The sequence below is a fragment of the Anabrus simplex genome, chromosome 10, assembly GCF_040414725.1.
Source record: "Anabrus simplex isolate iqAnaSimp1 chromosome 10, ASM4041472v1, whole genome shotgun sequence".
NCBI lineage: Eukaryota > Metazoa > Arthropoda > Insecta > Orthoptera > Tettigoniidae > Anabrus > Anabrus simplex.
Window position 1 is genome coordinate 113,736,815 of NC_090274.1, and position 19,726 is coordinate 113,756,540.

The window sequence follows — 19,726 nt, forward strand, 5'->3', positions numbered from 1 at the left end:
TGTGTATTTCAATCTGTGTAGGCATTAGGTAGCTACCAGGAGCTATAGTCCTCTCCGTGTAACGACGTACCCTAAGGGTGCAACCTTACCCTTTCTCCCCTGTAATATTAAGATATTGATTTATGGTTACTTTTCTTGCTGTTGGGTCTTTTTCAGTGTCGGTAACCATACAGTTTAGGGACCCTACTTGCCGATACGACGTCTTACATTTACCGTTAATCTGGCACGTTGGCAACGTTCAATCACTGCTCTAGCGTGAAGTGCGTGTTGCCACCGCATCGCCGTTAAAGTCACTAGTGATACATTTGCGAGAATATTTAAAGCATATTTTCTTTTTCTGTGGGATTGTAAATCTATTTGGCTAATACCAGGTAAGTAGGATTGTGGCATGTTCGGATAATGCATTTAATAACATAGTTTGTGTGAAATAATGAAAGTGCTCAAATACGTCAGTCTCATGTCTAGATCTACCGGTACATGAAATAACTCTTGCGGGACGAAATTTTGGCAGTAGAACTTATAACATTATTATTTTCAAATCCGCAGTGAACTTGAAAGCTGACCTAAATTCCGTTCACGGAGCTTGGCACATTAGTATTCCTATATGTTTTCTGATAAGCTTGAAGATATAACCAGCCTGCAGGCTGAAAATATGCCCAATAATCTCTCTCCTTACTGGTTACCGGTATTGAAGAGAGAAGGAAATATTCGCGCAAAAGAAAGGGAAGTCATTGGATGTCTGAAACTTTCGAAAATCACACTGCAAAGACTTATTAAATAAATTGCATCGTTTAACACGCCCCTCTTTTCAAGAATATGGTTATAGTACGCCTACTGTATATCAAAATAAAGACAGATAATTTAAGTGAGAAAGTGTGTTTATTTCCTTAATTCCTCATTGAGGAGATATTCATAATTATCTTGATTTATTTCATCTTATCTTATATCATTTACTAGGGTAGGGAAACATTCATTATCGGTGTTTACATTGAGGTTAGTTTGTTATGGTTATGTCTGATGATTTTAATATGTAACCAGGCAGGTTGGCAGCAGTGATCAGCCATTACAAAAAAGAGAAAAGAAGAGCATCGGGCGGCGATATTTACTTTCTGGGGTATTTCCTTACGTGGCAATTACTATAGACAGGCATTGGATAGACAGACTTCTTTCCATTGGGATACTGTCTTTTATAAAAAACACGAATCTTTTCTCAATTGCCTTTTTTTTTTTTTTTTTTTTTTCAAGCGAGTTACAAATATAGTTAAGTGAAAGCATAGTTTAACACTGGCCCCTCTGTGCCCGAACACTGCTCGGGTCAGCTAGGGCTCCTGTGCAAACGAAGCCCTAGCGCAGTCTGTTTTCATATGTAACTGTTTGCATTATGGCAGGTTTTGCTTTCACAATTACAAAGAATGGCACTTGTGTTACTTGTGTGGCACTTATGGCTTGTGCCACACCGTCCATCTAATCGGTGTCTTATTCGGTCGAAACTGGTACTACATAGTAATAAGACATAATAAAGTATTGATTAGGTGGACGGTACCCATTCTTTGTAATTGTGAATACAAGTATCAATACGGACATGAAACTGATTATAATAAGGTTTTGCTTTAACGAACTCCACTCGTTCGTGTGGCGTAAGGTTTTGAGTACTTAAATATCGTAGGTCGCAGCACCTAATAGAAATTGTAATTGGTGCCAGCAAGTTGTTCAGCGTATTTTTGAAAAGGACATTTTCTCAAATATATTATTATATTTAAATATGAAATACCTCATTGGAAAGAAGGAAAATGATTCACTAATATAAATAGAAGCATGTGGTAGTTATTCATTTTAAAATCTTTAAGTAAAAACCTTAGAGTGGCGTGCGCCAACCAACAATAAGTTCTACTTCCATAGTAAAGTACTCGTGAAGTCGGCATTCAGCCAGCGACTTCCATACGCGAGTAAATTACTTCCGAAGTATTTTAGTCCTTTCAGATACTCCTGGACTAAGTTACTACACGAGTAAAATGTTGAAGAGCACCATCTTGTAGCATATTACTAAAGAAGTAAATAACGCACGAATATAGGTTAGAATTTACTCTTATATCGTGCCTGGAGTAAGCTAGGTTTATACTTGTTGACTAATGATATCATGCCGTATACGAGTGGAAGGCGTTTCAAACGTATTTATTTATTACTTAGATTATATTGACGATCTTGTCGCAGAAAACAACAGGAACTGTAATTGTGCGTACAGTGTGTGAAAGGCGAGAGCCATATGACGTGCACACGGAGAGAGTTTAGGAACGTTTGGTCTTAGGAAGGAATCCTTTACTTTCCTTCTAAATCTACTTGGAGATCACTTACAGTTGAATACCTGTCTTAATTTTGTTGTATCTCCGAAATTACAGTTGTGTACCCTACGAGTGTTTCGTACCAGAACATTTCAGTATAGTTGCCGTTGATCTAATTAACGTTTACTGCACGACTGCTGGTCGTATTTTTCATCGCGTGGTTAAAGCACTAGTGAGGTTAAGAGGGAGGTACACCTGAAAATAATGATGATTGTTCCGAAAATAAAGTGGATTTTTCAAGTTTCCAGGTTCCCACATATTGTGGGTGCAATTGACTGCACGCATCCAGTGACGTCGCCGAACTTTTCAGAAATCAGAAGGTTTTTTTTTTTTTTTTTTTTTTTTTTACAATTTGCTTAATGTCGCACCGACATGGATAGGTCTTATGGCGACTATAGGGTAGGGAAGGCCTAGGAGTGGGAAGGAAGCGGCCGTGGCGTTAAGGTACAGACCCAGCATTTGCCTGGTGTGAAAATGGGGAAACAATTTGGCTGTGGATGTAGGCGATCTGTATGAAGAAACCACCATTTTAAATTTTTCTTGTGTATCCATGATTTTCTGCTTTTTTAGCCTTCTCTTTTGAGTCCTTCCACAGAATTTTAACTTGCTCTTCACCGTCTTTTCCGTCACTCGAAGCACTGAATTCTTCTGTCACGGCTTTCCATGAATTTATTTTCTTATCCAGCGCCTTTGTCTTGTTTCTTACACTATGTCCTTTGCATAGATCTTCATCATCTCTACTAACAAGCATTTACCTTTTGTCACTTACGTTTTTCCCCATTTCCTATCGCACATAACCTTATATACTTAGATTTCTTTAAAGAAAACATGCAAACACAACTATACTCCGCGAGTAATGAACGCTACTTCTATGGTAGTAACTAAAGGAGTACATTGTTCTTAAAATCTCCAACGTTACTTCCGAAGTAAATAACTCCCGTAGTAATTTACTTCTTTAGTAAACGCTACTTCCGGAGTAATTTGCTCCAGATGGTGCACACCACCCTTAATGTAGCCATCTGAAAAAAGAAATAAGCAATGCCAGTATATTCATACCCAAGCACAACTAAAATTTGCAGTGTGAAAAGTGTTAACCATTAACAATCCAGTGGATTCTGTAATATCGCAGCTGGAGAATATTAGTCGGAAATACAAGGGAAAGCCATAAAACCCTTGAGGCGGTATGGGTGGGATCCCTCGCTGAGTCTGAGGGGGGGGGGGGGAACCAGCGCTGGAGGGCGAACGGGTTAAGAAAGTTTAAAGATTTATTATTATTATTATTATTATTATTATTATTATTATTATTATTAACTTTATTGGCACATTGGACCACTTCAGTCTTCCATGTACTGTTTGATTCTTCTTATCTGCCCAGTACTTCTTCATTTGTTCTGATCAGTGTTCTTAATTCGTCTGAAATCTCTACGGACCTTCTATGCATCATTTCAGTTGAGAATTTGTGAATCTTAAGAAGGGTGGTAATTTTATTCTTGTTCTTTGCATCTGTAATTTTGAGTCCAACTGTTTTGAGATCCTCTTGAATTTCTTTGATCCAATGCCCTTCTGCCTTCTTTCCCAGATTTCTAATTCTTTATAATGTTACTAAATTCACTAAATTTGGATCAACTGTCACAACAGTTTTTCTTAAACTAATAAGTTATAATTGCTTAGTCACCTATTTTCTTTCCTATTCCATCCCAAATATGTTTCTTCAAGCCACTGACCATGTATTTTGGATCAGCTAAATTGTATAAAATGGTGTGCCTTCACTAATTCAATCAGCAGTTCATCCTTAATTTCGGGAAGTAAGGATCAGTTCAGACTCGCACAGATAACCACAGCACTCAAAGATGACTGAGAAGCAGAAAGGTGCGAAGAGAAAAATCACGACCGTGAAAACAAAATATCGTTAGCGAACGAATACGTTTTGCCAACTTGGATCACTGAAGGTCACGGCAAATGCTGTCAACGGAAGTGTTGGAACTCTTCGCTTCGTTACAGGGCGACGATGTTTTATTTTCACAGAAGATGACATCACATCACGGGTGCCACAGTCACGTTCCGGATATGTGTGAATCGACCTTAACACTTTCATGCCCATCATCTGAGCGAGATATTTAAATAGCTGGCCCAGCTATTTCAGCCGTTAGCGGCACAGTAAACAACAATAAATTCTCACAATAAGTTGTAAACTAAGCAAGATATGGAAACAAAATTTTGCACACACCTTAAGGAAGTCCTAGTATCTCTGGAAGGTGTGGTAGTTAATGTTAGACCTTCAGGTACTGTGATTTCTGTCACTTATGCAGGAGAATCTTCTTCACTGTCATTACTGTTGCTTTTACTTAGTTCAAGAATAGTTCATCACCTGAGTCTTCATTGAATAGGATGTCAGCAATTTTGTCAACACTTGTCCCTAAGCACCTTGGTTACACTTCAGAACGTGATTATACACACACTTGTGCAATCACAAACAAACTACACAGCTAGCTTAGCCAACACTAGCCTTTTTTCATAAACGACCGAGCTCGATAGCTGCAGTCGCTTAAGTGCAGCCAGTATCCAGTATTCGGGAGATAGTAGGTTCGAACCCTACCGTCGGCAGCCCTGAAAATGGTTTTCCGTGGTTTCCCATTTTCACACCAGGCAAATGCTGGGGCTGTACCTTAATTAAGGCCACGGCCGCTTCCTTCCCACTCCTAGCCTTTCCTGTCCCATCGTCGCCATAAGACCTATCTGTGTCGGTGCGACGTAAAGCAACTAGCATGTGTTCATAAACGGAATAAAAGAATGCATTGGAAGGGAAAATTTCCAAGGCCATATGGTTTCTGGTGAGCAGAAGCAGGTAGAAGCACTCGTAAGGGTATTACCCTCATCTCTGTCGCACATATTTGTGACAAAAATAAACCACAGCTGCGTAGGAACGGCTATGATTCAAGGTTGTGCTTATCCACCCTAACTCTGATACGGTCCAGAGCATGGGCATGTGCTCTAGGCAATAACTCGGATACGGGCGTGAATGTGTTGATAGGCAGACCTTTAATATGCTTATTAAGAACACTTCTATATTTTTTTAAAAGATTGTAGTACGGAAAATAATAAGGGTAGCAACAATAGTGATGTTGATAATAAGGGAACACTAGGGGTAAAAGACATGTAGGGGAAGTGCAGCGGATCATTGACCAGACCAGAGGTGGGGGGGGGCGTAATGGAGTATTTGTGGACTGGCAACCAGTTAGATTCCAGACAATGAAAGAGCAACAGTTTTTTAAACGCTTCACGTTGTTGTATGCTGGAGTGGAGACAAATCGGGACTTCGTGAAGAAAAGTTCCAAATTTCAAATACCGAGGAGTTTCGACCGAAATAAACATAAATAATATTGAGTGTCCTTGATAGAATCTGATCTTTTAAAAATGAAACATGTCATTCTGTGTTTAATAGTGTGTTTTTAACAGGTATGATATAGTGTAATATTTATATTGAATTTGTGTGATCGACAGACTGAAAAACTTTTAAGTTGCATTTAAACTTGTAACTGTTAATTTTCCTAATTTTGGTTTTGGAATGGGTTAATATGTCCCTGTTGAATATTAATTCCTCAGATATATTTCATCTCAGATATCTGATTTTCTCTCCAGGTCCTAAAGCACATCCTCTTAATGGGGCATTCTTTTTTTAAATTCTGATAACACTAAGATTTCTTCACGTTAGCAGTAAATCTAAGTTTACAAAATATACCCTGCTACAGTTCAATTGCTTTAACAGCAGAGGAGAGGTCAGGGAAAGCCACCAAATGTGGTACAAGGCTTTGGGTATTGCTGACAGTGGAAATGGCTACCTTCTGAGATTTACAAAGGGAAGAAGGAAACACAGGACCAGAAATTATTTGGAGAATTGGTGGTTTTACATCTGACAGAGCCATACTGAGGAAAATGGCATCACATTCATTTAAAACTTTTTTAGTTTTTCAAAACTGATGAATTTTTTGCTAACGCATAACACCTGCAGTTGTGCAACAATGAGCGCAAATAGAAAGGGTTAGCCTGATCAGTTTCGGAAACCTACAAATTTGAAACTAGAGGGGAAAACGTAGGAAATTGCAAAACAAGGGAGGAACAGCAACAGTTTGGCACGATAAATGTACTATTCTGTCGACAAATTCAGATTCTGTAATGATAGTACTGTGAAAAGGAAAACTGGTAAAGGCAATGAAGAAATTGAAATTGAGTGCCCTCATGCTTAATGGTTATGAATTTCATGTTTTTTGGTCCGTATTGAACTGAGAATAATATATAAGTAATAATAATAACGTAAACGTTTCCACCTTTTCAATACTAAAATATATTCACAAAATTATAAATTACACGGTACTAGTTTCGACCCATCTAGGGGTCATCATCAGCCGTATTGGAGCAAAGATCACTTGCCAAAAGTGATCTTGATGATGATGACCCCTAGATGGGTCGAAACTAGTACCGTGTAATTTATAATTTTGTGAATATATTTTAGTATTGAAAAGGTGGAAACGTTTACGTTGTTATTATTATTACTTATATATTATTGCCCTCATGCTGTCATAAAATACACTAATTGTATGGGTGGCATGGGCATCAGTGCTCAGAAAAGAGAATACGACAGGGTTGGGCGATCGTCTAAAAGGTGTGTGTGTGTGTGTGTGTGTGTGTGTGTGTGTGTGTGTGTGTGTGTGTGTGTGTGTGTGTGTGTGTGTGTGTGTGTGTGTGTGTGTAGAAATTTATTTTTCATTTTGTGATCGATATATGCATTGTGAAGAGTTCCATTCTTTAAGTAATCGCCAAGCTCTCACAGCTCATGGAAACAGACAGCTGAACTTCCGACGTAATTTTGGTTCAGTAGCTCATCAGGAATTTCACGTCACGCAAGCATAAGGGCAGGAAAAGAGGTCTACCCATTGGCATTCCATCTCTTAAATTATTTCATTCTCTTGTGAAGATACCTGATCATGCAATGATGTGTGGTTTGTGCTTACAAATGAAATACAGGGCAGCTTCTGGTAGAGGCAAATAAACAACATTCAGATGTAAGCAGTGCGATCTACCACTGTGCAGGATGGGGTGATTTTTTTAAATACCATCAGGAGCAAAATGTGGAGATCCAAAATGATGGTGAGTATATACACTGCCTGACAAAAAAAAATTTAACCGGGCGAGTTGGCCGTGCGCGTAGAGGCGCGTGGCTGTGAGCTTGCATCCGGGAGATAGTAGGTTCGAATCCCACTATCGGCAGCCCTGAAGATGGTTTTCTGTGGTTTCCCATTTTCACACCAGGCAAATGCTGGGGCTGTACCTTAATTAAGGCCACGGCCGCTTCCTTCAAACTCGTAGGCCTTTCCTATCCCATCGTCGCCATAAGACCTATCTGTGTCGGTGCGACGTAAAGCCCCTAGCAAAAAAAAAAAAATAATAATTTAAGCACCCAGGAGTGGTCCAATATTATCCCATTTCAGTATACATGCATACCATTGATGTGTGAGTAAATGATTAGATTTTCAAGGATTTGTAAAGTGTAGAATGCCCACCAGAGTGCATTTGTGATGGCACCATCCTATTGTTACCAGTCATCTGCTGTGAGACAGTTAAGCAAGACTTGCAGAGAGGACTACGTACAGTACGAAGCATCCGCGATACCTCACAGATGCGATAGGCAGCCTATCCATCAATTGACAACATTCGAGAGAGGCTGCATTGGGGGACTGCATGAGGCTGGTTGGTCGTATTGTGCAATTGCCAAGCATGTGGGCTATTCAGATACCACAGTGGCCCGATGTTGGACTCGGTGGGTACGTGAGGGCACCCAATCACGTGCAGGTATGGGTCTACCAAGAAACACCACCCCAAGGGAGGACTGTTGTATGGTGTGCCAAGCATTGAGGGATCCCACAACATGGGCACCCACCATCCGCGAACATGTACTGGAGATCATAGGATATAAACTCCATGGTTTTGATCTGTAATGAATTGTGATTACAATAATTATTAAATTAATGTCGTATGGTCGACCTTTTTCAATACTATATTATGCAATATTATTGAATTACATTACTAAACTAGGGACTAGTTTCAGCCCTGGCTGGCCATCATCAGCCTTAATGTAATACAACTAATAACGAAACATGCTAGTTCCCGCACAGTGTCTCGATGTCTTGCATCCGCTGGTTTGGTGTCCTACTGCCCCGTGTGTCGGTTGCCATTGCCAGCAGAACACCAAGCCTGTGTTTGGAGTGGTGCCTTGCCTGGGAGGCATGGACAGAGGACAACTGGCGTCTCATGTTCAATGACTAGTCCCGCCTCTCCATAACCTCCGATGACCATCGTATGGGGGTTTGGTGGTGTTGAGGGCATATTGGGGAAAGACACAGGCGTAATCCCTGGCATCATGATGTGGGGAGCCATCGGATATGCATTCAGGTCACCTCTAATAGTGCTTCGGCAGACTTTGGCGGCACAGCGATACATCAGACATTCTGCGTCCACATGTCCTACCCCTTATGGCGCAGCACCCTGGGACAGTGTTCGAACAAGGTAATGCGTGTCCACACACAGTTTGTGTGTCTATGGACTGCGTAGAGCATGTTGAGGTCCTCCCGTGGCCAGCAACATCCCTGGACAGCTCTATCATTGATCACATGTAGGATGACATTGTAAGGGGACTCCGTCCTAGTATCAACCTGTGAGATCTGGAGGACAGCTGCAACTGTGGACGAACTTGCCTCAGGAGAGGATCCAAGGGCTGTTTAAGACCATTCCGAACCACATAAGGGCATTCATTGCGGCAAGTGGGGCAACACCCAACTGACCTGGTGCCAACATTCCACCTGTAACTGCCAACGGCCTTGTCTCTTTCATCCCATGTTGTAATCATTTCAATAAAGGCACATGGTCTTTCAGCTTATGTAGTTTCATTCACTTTGAACCACTTCTCTGGGTGCTTAACTTTTTTGTCAGGCAGTGAGTATGCACTGATCATTTAGAAACAAAATACAAAAAAATTACATTCATATCTTGATTCGTTTGACTTCTGTGTTATTTTCTTTAAAGTGGTGGCATCTGTGTAGCTGCGTCTATTTGGATTTAAATGACTCTCAGAAAAAATTGCAATTCCAGCTGGATAGTCGCCTTATGATAGGGGAAGGCAAAGGGTTAAAATGAATGTCGTATTACAGGGAAGGTACAAAGTGACTACTGTGTGTTTACAAATATATCCTTTGAAGTACTGATCGTAATGAAACATTTTTTCACCAGATTAAAGAGGAAAGTATATTCCGTCAAGAACAAAAAAAAAATTGAACTGAAATTTCTAGACGCATATAAATGTACCTCATACCTTAAAACTTAAAAACATGTACTGGGTTTTAAAAAGATTTCGGTGTAAGTTCCTTATTATTTTGGACGATGTAGAAAGTTTATAGTTAGTTATTTTCATTTTTTCCACAGATCCTACATCAGTATCGTCTTACGAATGAACAAGGCCCAGCTCACAAAAAGCGCTTTACAGTGACCCTCAAACTAGGCGAAGAGGAGTACTCGGCTGAGGGTGCTAGCATCAAGAAAGCTCAGCACTCAGCAGCCAGCGAAGCCCTCCAGCACACGCAGTACAAACATCCTCCACCAAAGTCATCGCGCAACTTGCGACTGGGGAAGAGTGAGTATATGAATAGTTTTTTTTTTTTGTTTTTTTTTTTTTTTAATTCTGAAATTTATTTCCTTTCCTTGCCAGAATTTACTTGATCTGTGGTAGCCAGTCTCTTCCTCCTCTTGCCAACAGCATGTACCCAGTCTATCTGCAGGGGTCTGCTCAAAGAAGTTCAGACTATTTTTGTGGTTTTGCTGCAGACATGCAAGTAATTTAACACTTATTCAAATGAAATATATCTAGGTACAATAAACATGCTCTTCGTACCATGCCCCTGTTGCAAAAAGCTTGTAAAAGTCTATGTAGCTAGCGAAAAGTTACAGATGAAAAGAAAAAGAGAAGACAAAATTTGATTTGGTTCATTTCTTTGTCAGTAAAACGCTCCCAAGATTCCTCCAACCAACAACGAGGATAACTATTACAGTTGTACTTGATTTATCCATCTGTTCAGTAATGTGTTATTAAGCCACTGTCAAACATTATAAACAATGTGGTGATTCTCAATCATGCTGGAATGTAAGAAAGTTCTTATTTAAAATAACTCTGCCATTTAGCTTAGTTATTTTCAATTTCTTCATTAACTCTTAGAACTGGCAACGTTAAATCTTTGCTAGCTTTTACTTTTGTCTAAATAAAATACAAAATATCCACGAGGTATGAAATAAAGCTACCATGTTTTATAAGCGTGTCTAGAGCTAATACACTAAGGACTGTTGTGTTGACACAAAATTGCATAAATATTTTGACTAGAAGAATGTGCAGTCTGTTCAGAAAGTGTAATTCCTAGATTCAGGATAATAAAGCATTTGATCGTATGTACACAAAACTTCAACATTGAATGATAAGAATTTCTTTTGGTCTGTATTGAACTAAGATTACAATTAAATTAATAATATATTGTGGTTCCACCTATTCGTCACAAGAAAACTTATTAATGCAAGGTTACATTATAAGGAACTAGAACATGTCGCAAACAGAGATATGCGGATTGTCAATAATGTACCTGTAATGCACAAGCAAAAGTTTGATCACTCTGAGAGGTATATTCTTGACACTATTAGGGAAAATGTATTGGTGTGCCTTGCTCAGGAGGCGTAACATTAAACCACATTGTTACTATTGGTTGATGTATGGCAGGCTTGTCATCATTTTGGGATATTTGAGGCGAAGTAATAGCTGATGCATATTCCCATACCTGCCAATCCTTCCGATTTACCCAGAAACTTTCCGTTTTTTTAGCTCGTCTTCCGATTTTCCGATTTATTTTTAATTCTTCCTATTTTGACCAATATAACCTCCAGTACAGTCAATACTCTTCCCCTAGGATAAAAGATAAATTCTTATATGCTTGCATAATTTACCCAACCACATTTTCATGCGTTTTTATTTGATGCTTTATTTCGCGAGTGTATCGTCCGTCGCCTTCGTGTATTGTGTTTCTACAATTTGTACTTTTCGGCTGGAGATTCGGGACGGCAATCGTCCTACAAGCAAGAGAGACTAGTGCGCGCTAGCGACTCTGTTAATCGGGACGAAAGAATGAGTTTCTTATTGTGTGGCTCGCGCACTAATAACATCGTTTCTGTGCGTTATTTCGTTGGAGTTGTTCTAGCGGCTCTGTGCTTTTCCCCGTGTAAAAATCGTATGTTAATAATGTATGAGACCTACCGATCTGTTTTTAATGTGGTAGTTTCGCGTATTTCACTGCATTTTTGTTTATTCTTACTTCATAATTTTAATGAGTTTAATGTATTTCAGGGAGTTGTGTCGGTGACAGTTTCTGGTTTTTCCTCTTCACATTATGGCCAAAAACATAACAAATGTTATATCCAAATACCTATAAAATTAAATTTCCGATCATTTTACAGTCTAACAAAGTAAACTATTATGCAAATCAGCTCGAGAAATAAAATTTCGAGATGTAGAGAACATCGTTATGGAGCATGTATAGCACATAATTGAATCATATGTATCTACGGGCTTTTACTGAATGCGTTATGTTTAACGGTACTTTAAAATATACAAAGAAACTCTATTTTACGGCATCACTTTAATTGCAACACTTATTATAGTAACTTTTTAGAAGACAAGAAACACCTTTGGAAAAATATCCGTTAGTCTCTTCTGTTTGTTTCCTCCCTTCACATTGAAACTTCTCGTCAATACCACGCACGGAGCTTGTCATCAGCGACTTCTGGGCTTGCTTTCGTACGTGACCGGTAATTAATTGACACCCGAAAAACGGCGAGGTTTTGCCGGTCCCCGTCATATTAGATTCCAGCTTCACTGTAACCCTTGTTAACTGTTCCTCACAAACCACAAATGCCGTATTGCATAGTTAATGTTGCACAAAATTTGACTTACAGAGTAATTTTTTGCTTCAAGGGAGGAAATGTTTGCTTCAAGAAATCGAGAAATTCTTGTAACCGAATTTCGAGAATAGAGAAATAAATACACGTGAAGAATAGGACAAATGGCCGGAAAATTTAAGTTACTTCGAGATACTGAAAATTCGAGTAATGGGGGTTCGAGATATCGAGGTTCGACTGTATTATTATTATTATTCCTGTGTGTCATAAATGAGAGTGATTAGGTACATTTTCTTGTGAACAATTTTTTTTCAGTTTAAGATTTTAAATTTAATGGTCAATTCACATTTTAACTGTAGATATGTATGCCTTTAATCCTGCCCTTTTTCACTTAGACCGTGGAGCGATATATGTGATGAAATCCAAGAATTAAAAAATCTTCCTATTTTTTATTTCTAAAAGTTGGCAGCTATACATTCCCAATCAGGCTCTGAATCTATTGATTTATCCTCAGTCAGATCAATCACTGTCATCTTCCAACAAATTTTGCCATACTACCTAACTAATTTTCTGTAATGAAGATGCCATATTTAGGCACATTTTACTAATAATGTATCACCAAACGGAAAACTACGATATGAAATAGAATAGAATAGCAAAGCAGAACCTGTGAAGGTTTACAAACACTACAGCAGTGGCACTCAGATGGTCGGGAAAACTCCACTCATTTATTTTCGTGCAATTGTCCCCAAAGAGGTTGTAACTATGAATGAAAATGAACTCATGGCTGCTGTGGACATGGGGAATGACAAAAAGTAGACTCGTGAGATCTCTTGAACTGAGGAAATTAAATGATGAAACATGAAAGTGTTGAATATTCAACACTTGCCAGTTCTGGGGTAATGAAAAGATCATATAACATTTCTACATATGTATCACTGCAGAAAGTAAAGCATCAATGGATGTATCACCTCGAATACCTGCTTGAACATTATTTTCCTTTGCTGTTGTGTATGGTGTTCTCTCAGAATACATGGTTTAATATCACTCCAATACTTACAGTTGTCAGTTTACAGAACTGTGGAGCTAATAGGTGCTCTCATCATAAAAGCAATTATTTCTTATTAATTTATATCATTCTCTTAGTCCCTCCAACATTGTCTACACCGTGATGAGCATCTGAATACTGTATTTCACTGCATAACCATCGCACTCTCACAACATAAGGTAAATGTCAAGAGTGTTAGCACGACCAGGGATAAAATAAGTAAAAGGACAACTTAGGAATTATCCCAACAAAAGGCCGTCGCTGAGTGAGGAAACTCTGGACACAAGAGGCCTAGCGAATCAACTAAAATAAGCTTAATTAACTAATTGGCTGAAATAACTCAAATTAAATTGATCAAACAAAATTTAATTAGGTAAATAATTTAAGAATTTTCGACCTCAAACTAATTAACCAAAAATCAATTACCACTGCACAATGAACGTGAACACCATTCAGAATAATAAATTAAGGATATCAATTGAAAATAAATTATTTTAACACTGACTCAAATTGCCAGGAGGCAGAAAATCTTTTTTGAACAATAAACAAACGTAGATCAATAGAAGATTAAAATCTTAAGATACCTATTACTGAAAGAAAGCTGAAATTTCCCTAATGAATTTCTCGGTTACTCCAGGGCTGCATTAGAATTAAATCAAATCTCCGAACAAGCATAACTTCAGTTAACACCAAGAAATCATTCGAAACATGCACATAAATCCATAATAGGATAAATAACCCAAAAATTCTCCAAGGTACGGTAGCTTAAACCAAATGAGTAAATCAAACTCATCAGAAAAACCTTCCTCATGAACCAAAATCCTCACCAAAATAATCAGCTGAAAGTCAAGTTACCAATAATAAGACGATACTCAAATGTCAAATACAACACAGCATGGCCACGGTATGTTTTCCTGTTACAGAGTGTAACAGATGACTACCACCGAAATCAAAACAAGCACTTGAAGTACCGAGGAAGTCATTAGAAGCCCTACATTAAAAGCACAATATTTTTCTATTAGTAGGCCGACATTGGCTTGAAAATATTATAATAATAAACATAACTTGTTTTGTGCACAAAACTAAAATTAACTGAAGTCAAGAAGGTAAACAAATGCCAAAATGATCATTACAACCTGAAGCCTAAAAAAAAATATTACCATGTTACAAGATTTTTATGAGGACCTGTTTTAGGAAGTTAATTTCTTTTAAAACCACATGCAGAATTTCACATTCGAATTTAAATATCTCCGCGTATTAACACTATTATCTAATCCATTCCTTGGTAGCTTAGTCCAGTACAGAAGATGGATGCAGCTTACTTACGAGGTCGAAGGAAACAAAATATACTATTAAATATTCAAAAGGATAACCAAATGTTCAGGCCTATCGCCCAGATGGACAATTCATCACCCATGGTCTAATTTCTCGACCATCTCCCCTTCTTGCATCATGATTTTCTATTCTTAAAGCACAATCAGTAGAGAATAGGTTCCAGCGTCTTCAGATTAAGAAGCAATAATCAGAACCAAAAGCTATCTGCATTGTCGACTGACTACGACTGAGAAAGCTTCACTCCTAGCGCCCAGATAGCAGCACAACTTAGCTACCTCGCTGCTTAAATTCCGAGTCGACCGCTAGATAGCACACCATCACCAATTAGAGAAAGTCCATGGAATCCTGAAGTTTGAATACGCAGTGGGCCAGACAAGAAAATGTACACATAATCAATATGCATCGTATCATCGCGAAGATTAATTTTAAATCCATTACAGCACTTTTTATACAAAAATTTTCGAAAAGGTAGGGTGCGACCATTACGTGAAGAATATATTAATACCAGTATTTGTATTACTGAAAACATTAATTTATAACTAAATTGTTTTGTGTACAAGTTTAAGGTACACATGACAATGGCGTATGTACATCACAATAATTAAAATAGTTCAAATCGAAATTCATAATTTAATGTGTTTTGCAACTCCAATAGTTTCATGCATTTGCTTTAATGGCTGAAAGTCCTTCTCAGACTGGTTGCGGAATGGCTGAATGTGCATCTCTTATCTGCCATGTGGCAAGAATATTGTTCTTATTTGCAGCTTAAATTGAAACGAGAATATCACAATGCTCAAATCTGTTGTTCTTTTCGTCTCATGCGCTGAATCTCCTTCTACTTTACCATGGTCGTGGTTGTGTGGTGTTCCGGAGGTTTTAATGTGGCTGGAGTAAATTCAGCTGTGATCCGTTGTTAATTGAAAGAAAAGTTGAAAGTGTTACATGTTTGTTCATGTGATAGAACCAGACAGTGCTACTTTTTGTGTAAGAGTTCATTCAATTTATCTTCATTATCATTGCGGTACAGCATGTTGTGTTCATTCAAGGTTTTATGTTTGATTATGGCTAAAATATAGAATTCTTTTCTTGAAACAATTTTTGGTATATACTGAGTTGAAGGGCTTATTTCCAAAGTGACACAACTCCACTTTTTTCTGATTTCAAGCTGAATGTGAAAATGTATTCCCACATTAGTACTTTATGATGTGGGAACTGATTTATTTTCAAAGTGGAGTATTATTTACATATTATTCATCTAGCCACCTAATATTAGGCCAAAGATTACAGAAGAATCTCATATCAGATGTACATCAGATTTCAAATATATCGTAAGCAGAAGTGCAGATCCATAACCCGTCAAAATTTGCCATTACGGCCTCGGCTTAAGCAGGTCTGTAAATATGGTGAACACAAATCGCCCTATGAGACTATCCCAGTCCTCATAGAGCCCTCCCTAGCAAGTATAGGAATACACGGGTAAATAAAAGTACGTAACAAGGCAACAGACAATTACATGATGGAAACTCTTAACAGAAGAACTAGGAACATTTTCACGCAGATTCAGGGACCCCATAATCTCTTTTAGCTGATAGAAGAATTTAGCAACTGGCTGGGAACCGCCCAAGTAGTCCCATACCTACTCGGAAACAAACCCAGGTGCAGTAGAATATCGAAACACCGCACAGTACATGACCAGAAATTTAGATACACACTGAGCCAAAACATAACATAATTTTAAAAGATCGCATACAAAGAATACTGCTAAATAAAATACCACACGCAGTAAAAAACTCATTTTGAAAATATGCCGAAACACCATATTTGCAAAACAGAAACTCGAAAAAGGTCTATGAAAAATTACAAACATTAACCTAAAAATGTGTTGCTGATAATTTACAAAACAAATGTTTAATAAAATCCAATGAGACTCCATGTTAAAACTTAACCCGAACACGATGATTAGTACAACAATCCACACTATTTACACCATCTGGAAGAATAACAAGATGATTATGACACGAGTAAATTTATTGGAATTGAGCGCTCACAGACTCGGAGTAGGTCAGTAATCAGCTGTCTCCCACAGATACGAACGCGAGCAAAGTCACACAAGAAATACAGCACTTAGCATAATTACATGACATACTGGTAGTTCAAAGCATCAGGTGATCACGCAGATATTGCGATAGAAACGCACAGATCTAGAAAACTTTAAATGATCAAATACATGTTGAAACTTGTTAGGGAAGACTTACAAAATTCAAACACAGCACACGCAATGTGATAATACAACTTTTAAAAAAACACGTGGTTAGCTGAAGGCTTGCCACGAACTACGCTTAAGGAAAATTGTCAATGAAAGTGAAAGAATTTGTTATAGACAGTGACTTACCATTTCCTCCATTTCAGGCAATTAACAGGTTATGAACAGCAAAACACAGATACCGCATGACGGACAAAATGCCAAACACATTCAAATGCCTTCTCAAAGACCATAGGCAGCTCTCTCAGGAAGCGAATATTGAACTCGGTCAAACATGAAAAAAACCCACAAATAAACGAGAATTAGGAATACGCACGTAACCATTACAACCTATAAAAGAAACATGTCATCAGTTAAATAATACTTTCTCGTAGTCACAGCAACGTAACAAACGGCATGAGATATAATAAAATTTCGAAAATTAGCTAAGGATAATCGCCGTGGTCCTCGCTTTCTTCCACAACCTATGCTCTGCTAACAAAGTAGCACCTAGACGAGCACTTAAACATCATAGTAATAATAATAATAATAATAATAATACAAACAATAGAAATAATATGAAATTTGAAAAATATGAAATTAAAATCTAATAAATGCCATATTGCGACAACTTTAACTTACAGGTCTAACAAACGACAACTACGGAAGGATGTGGAAACGTGGAAGAAACCCTAACGAGGCCATGGGGACGTATGGCGTTGTTGGGGAAAACGAAACACATGGCAAACACCCTTAAAACAATCTATTGTCAAAAGGAAGAGAATACAAAATCAAACAAACAAAATAGAATAAACATGAAATCCAGGATATAAAATGAGATACACTGAAATTTACACGTAGTTTTAAAAGACAATGACAAAATCGAGCTCCTCAAACGGTAGAAGATAAAACTTTACATACAAATTAAAACAGATGTACACTAGGCAATCTCAAAAGAAAACAAATCTTTAAATGTGATTGGTAACATCGTTAATCAAGAAAAAGAAATTAAATTTACATTTAGTTACAAATACCGAACAAGTAAAGAGAATTGGCTGGAAACACTAGGGTGCTAAGACTGTCCATTGAGGCGCAGTCATTGAGAAAACTCAAAATTGGTAAATGTGAAGGTCAAGGGGGAAACTCAGATATGCAAAACAAATTTACATTATCACAGATATTTACTTTAAATGAGAAAGGGCCGAAACACAAGAAAGAATTTAAATTAACTCAGACTTAAGAATCTAGAGAGACCGGGGACCCCTCCCCCAGACAGGGTAGACGCCGAGCGCACGCACGCACTCGCTAGGTCGGTCATATGGAAAAGAACCAGAACACACGTGTCGCACGCACGAAATCGGCGGAGGCCGGAAATGGACCGATCACAAAGTGACCCATTGGGACACAGAATTTCCCCAGATCTCCATATTCACCAATGGAAAAGGTCGTTATTCCGACCAATCACAATTCACCAGATTACCGCAGGGGAAGTTGGAGAACTTTTCACTATGCAATACTATTTCATCGTTAAGAAAACGACGCATGCGACACATTGCCTCACAAGTTGTGTATCAAAATGAACATACTTTTATACACTTTGCTTTCAGTCCAAAACAAAACTACACCATATTACAAAATCCCTGCAAATCAAACGTCTTTCTCTTCACATGTCTGATTTTAAATAAACAAAAAAAAATATATATATACATAACAACTGAGATTTCAATGTCCTTAGTCTTTTCTTGAGGTTTTTGAAATTAAATAAAAAGATATACTACAATAATTTTTAGAACACAAAATAAATTTCTCCGTCCTCTCTTGATGACTGACAGGTCACAGCATCTACAAAGAAAAAACATTACGTCCTTCAACTCAAATGTGATAATGATTTTTTAAAACTTTTTTTGAGAGTTGAGCATGTGAAGTGTATGGACCAATAAGTCCTTCCCAACATTTCCCCCCGAAAAATTTGTGTTCAAAAATAAGAGACGTCATCTTTTTTTCAGTCATAAATTATAGGCATTTTTATTTTGCATTTTGAAATTCTTAAGTTGTGAATAAGCCCTTCAATTTTGTACAGAGTGCCGGTGTGATTTATGAAGTATTAAGCATTTTAGAACATTTGAGCACCTACGAAGAAACCTAGCCCACACCATTCTGCATAATTCATATTTCAGGCCAGTCTTCAGTTCCAAAGGGGCATAAATCCAAGATCCCTTGTCCGTTTTTATGGTATTCTTTGCACTAAGATTTTAGCCACCATGACAAGCAAGTTTTGTTTGAAGTGATGATGCTACATAGAAAAAATGAGGTCTCTCTCTTATTAGGAAATGAAGTAATTGAAAACGGTGATTCCTGAAAAGTTGTGTTTCTTGGAGATGCGTCACTTTGGAAATAAGCCCTTCAATTTTGTACAGAATGCCGGTGTGATTTTTCGGAGTCAGTTGTCGAAAAACGATGTTACCACAATCTCGTGGTCTTTCCTCTTTTTTCTAAGGTTGGCAGGAATGGGTGTATAGTATTTCATGCATTATCTTGTCAGAACACTTATAAAATACTTGCTCAAATCTGAAGCAGCTCTCGCGTTGTCCTGCATGCTATCGAACGGCTGGGAGCATGGGTATATGCTTGCGAGGAGTTCTTCAGCGTGACCTTCATTAACAGAAAGGAGAGATTATCCAGCTATGTAGAAATTAGTTTTGAATAAACTGTGAACAAGATGTAGATAAGGGCAGTCAGTGGTTTAGTATAGCTCAGGACCTCAGCACTGCCTGTTCAACT

The 19,726-nt window shown here is 38.1% G+C and overlaps 1 protein-coding gene across 6 annotated transcripts in view; it reads left to right on the forward strand.

Annotated features, from left to right (window-relative positions):
- Window positions 1-19,726, forward strand: part of stau (double-stranded RNA-binding protein Staufen) — a 252,712-nt gene that overhangs the window by 91,955 nt on the left and 141,031 nt on the right. For all 6 annotated transcript variants that reach the window (XM_067154523.2, XM_067154524.2, XM_067154527.2 and 3 more), the window contains one exon: window positions 9,813-10,020. In XM_067154523.2, the coding sequence (XP_067010624.2) occupies window positions 9,813-10,020 (208 nt within the window). The remainder of the gene's footprint in view (window positions 1-9,812; window positions 10,021-19,726) is intronic.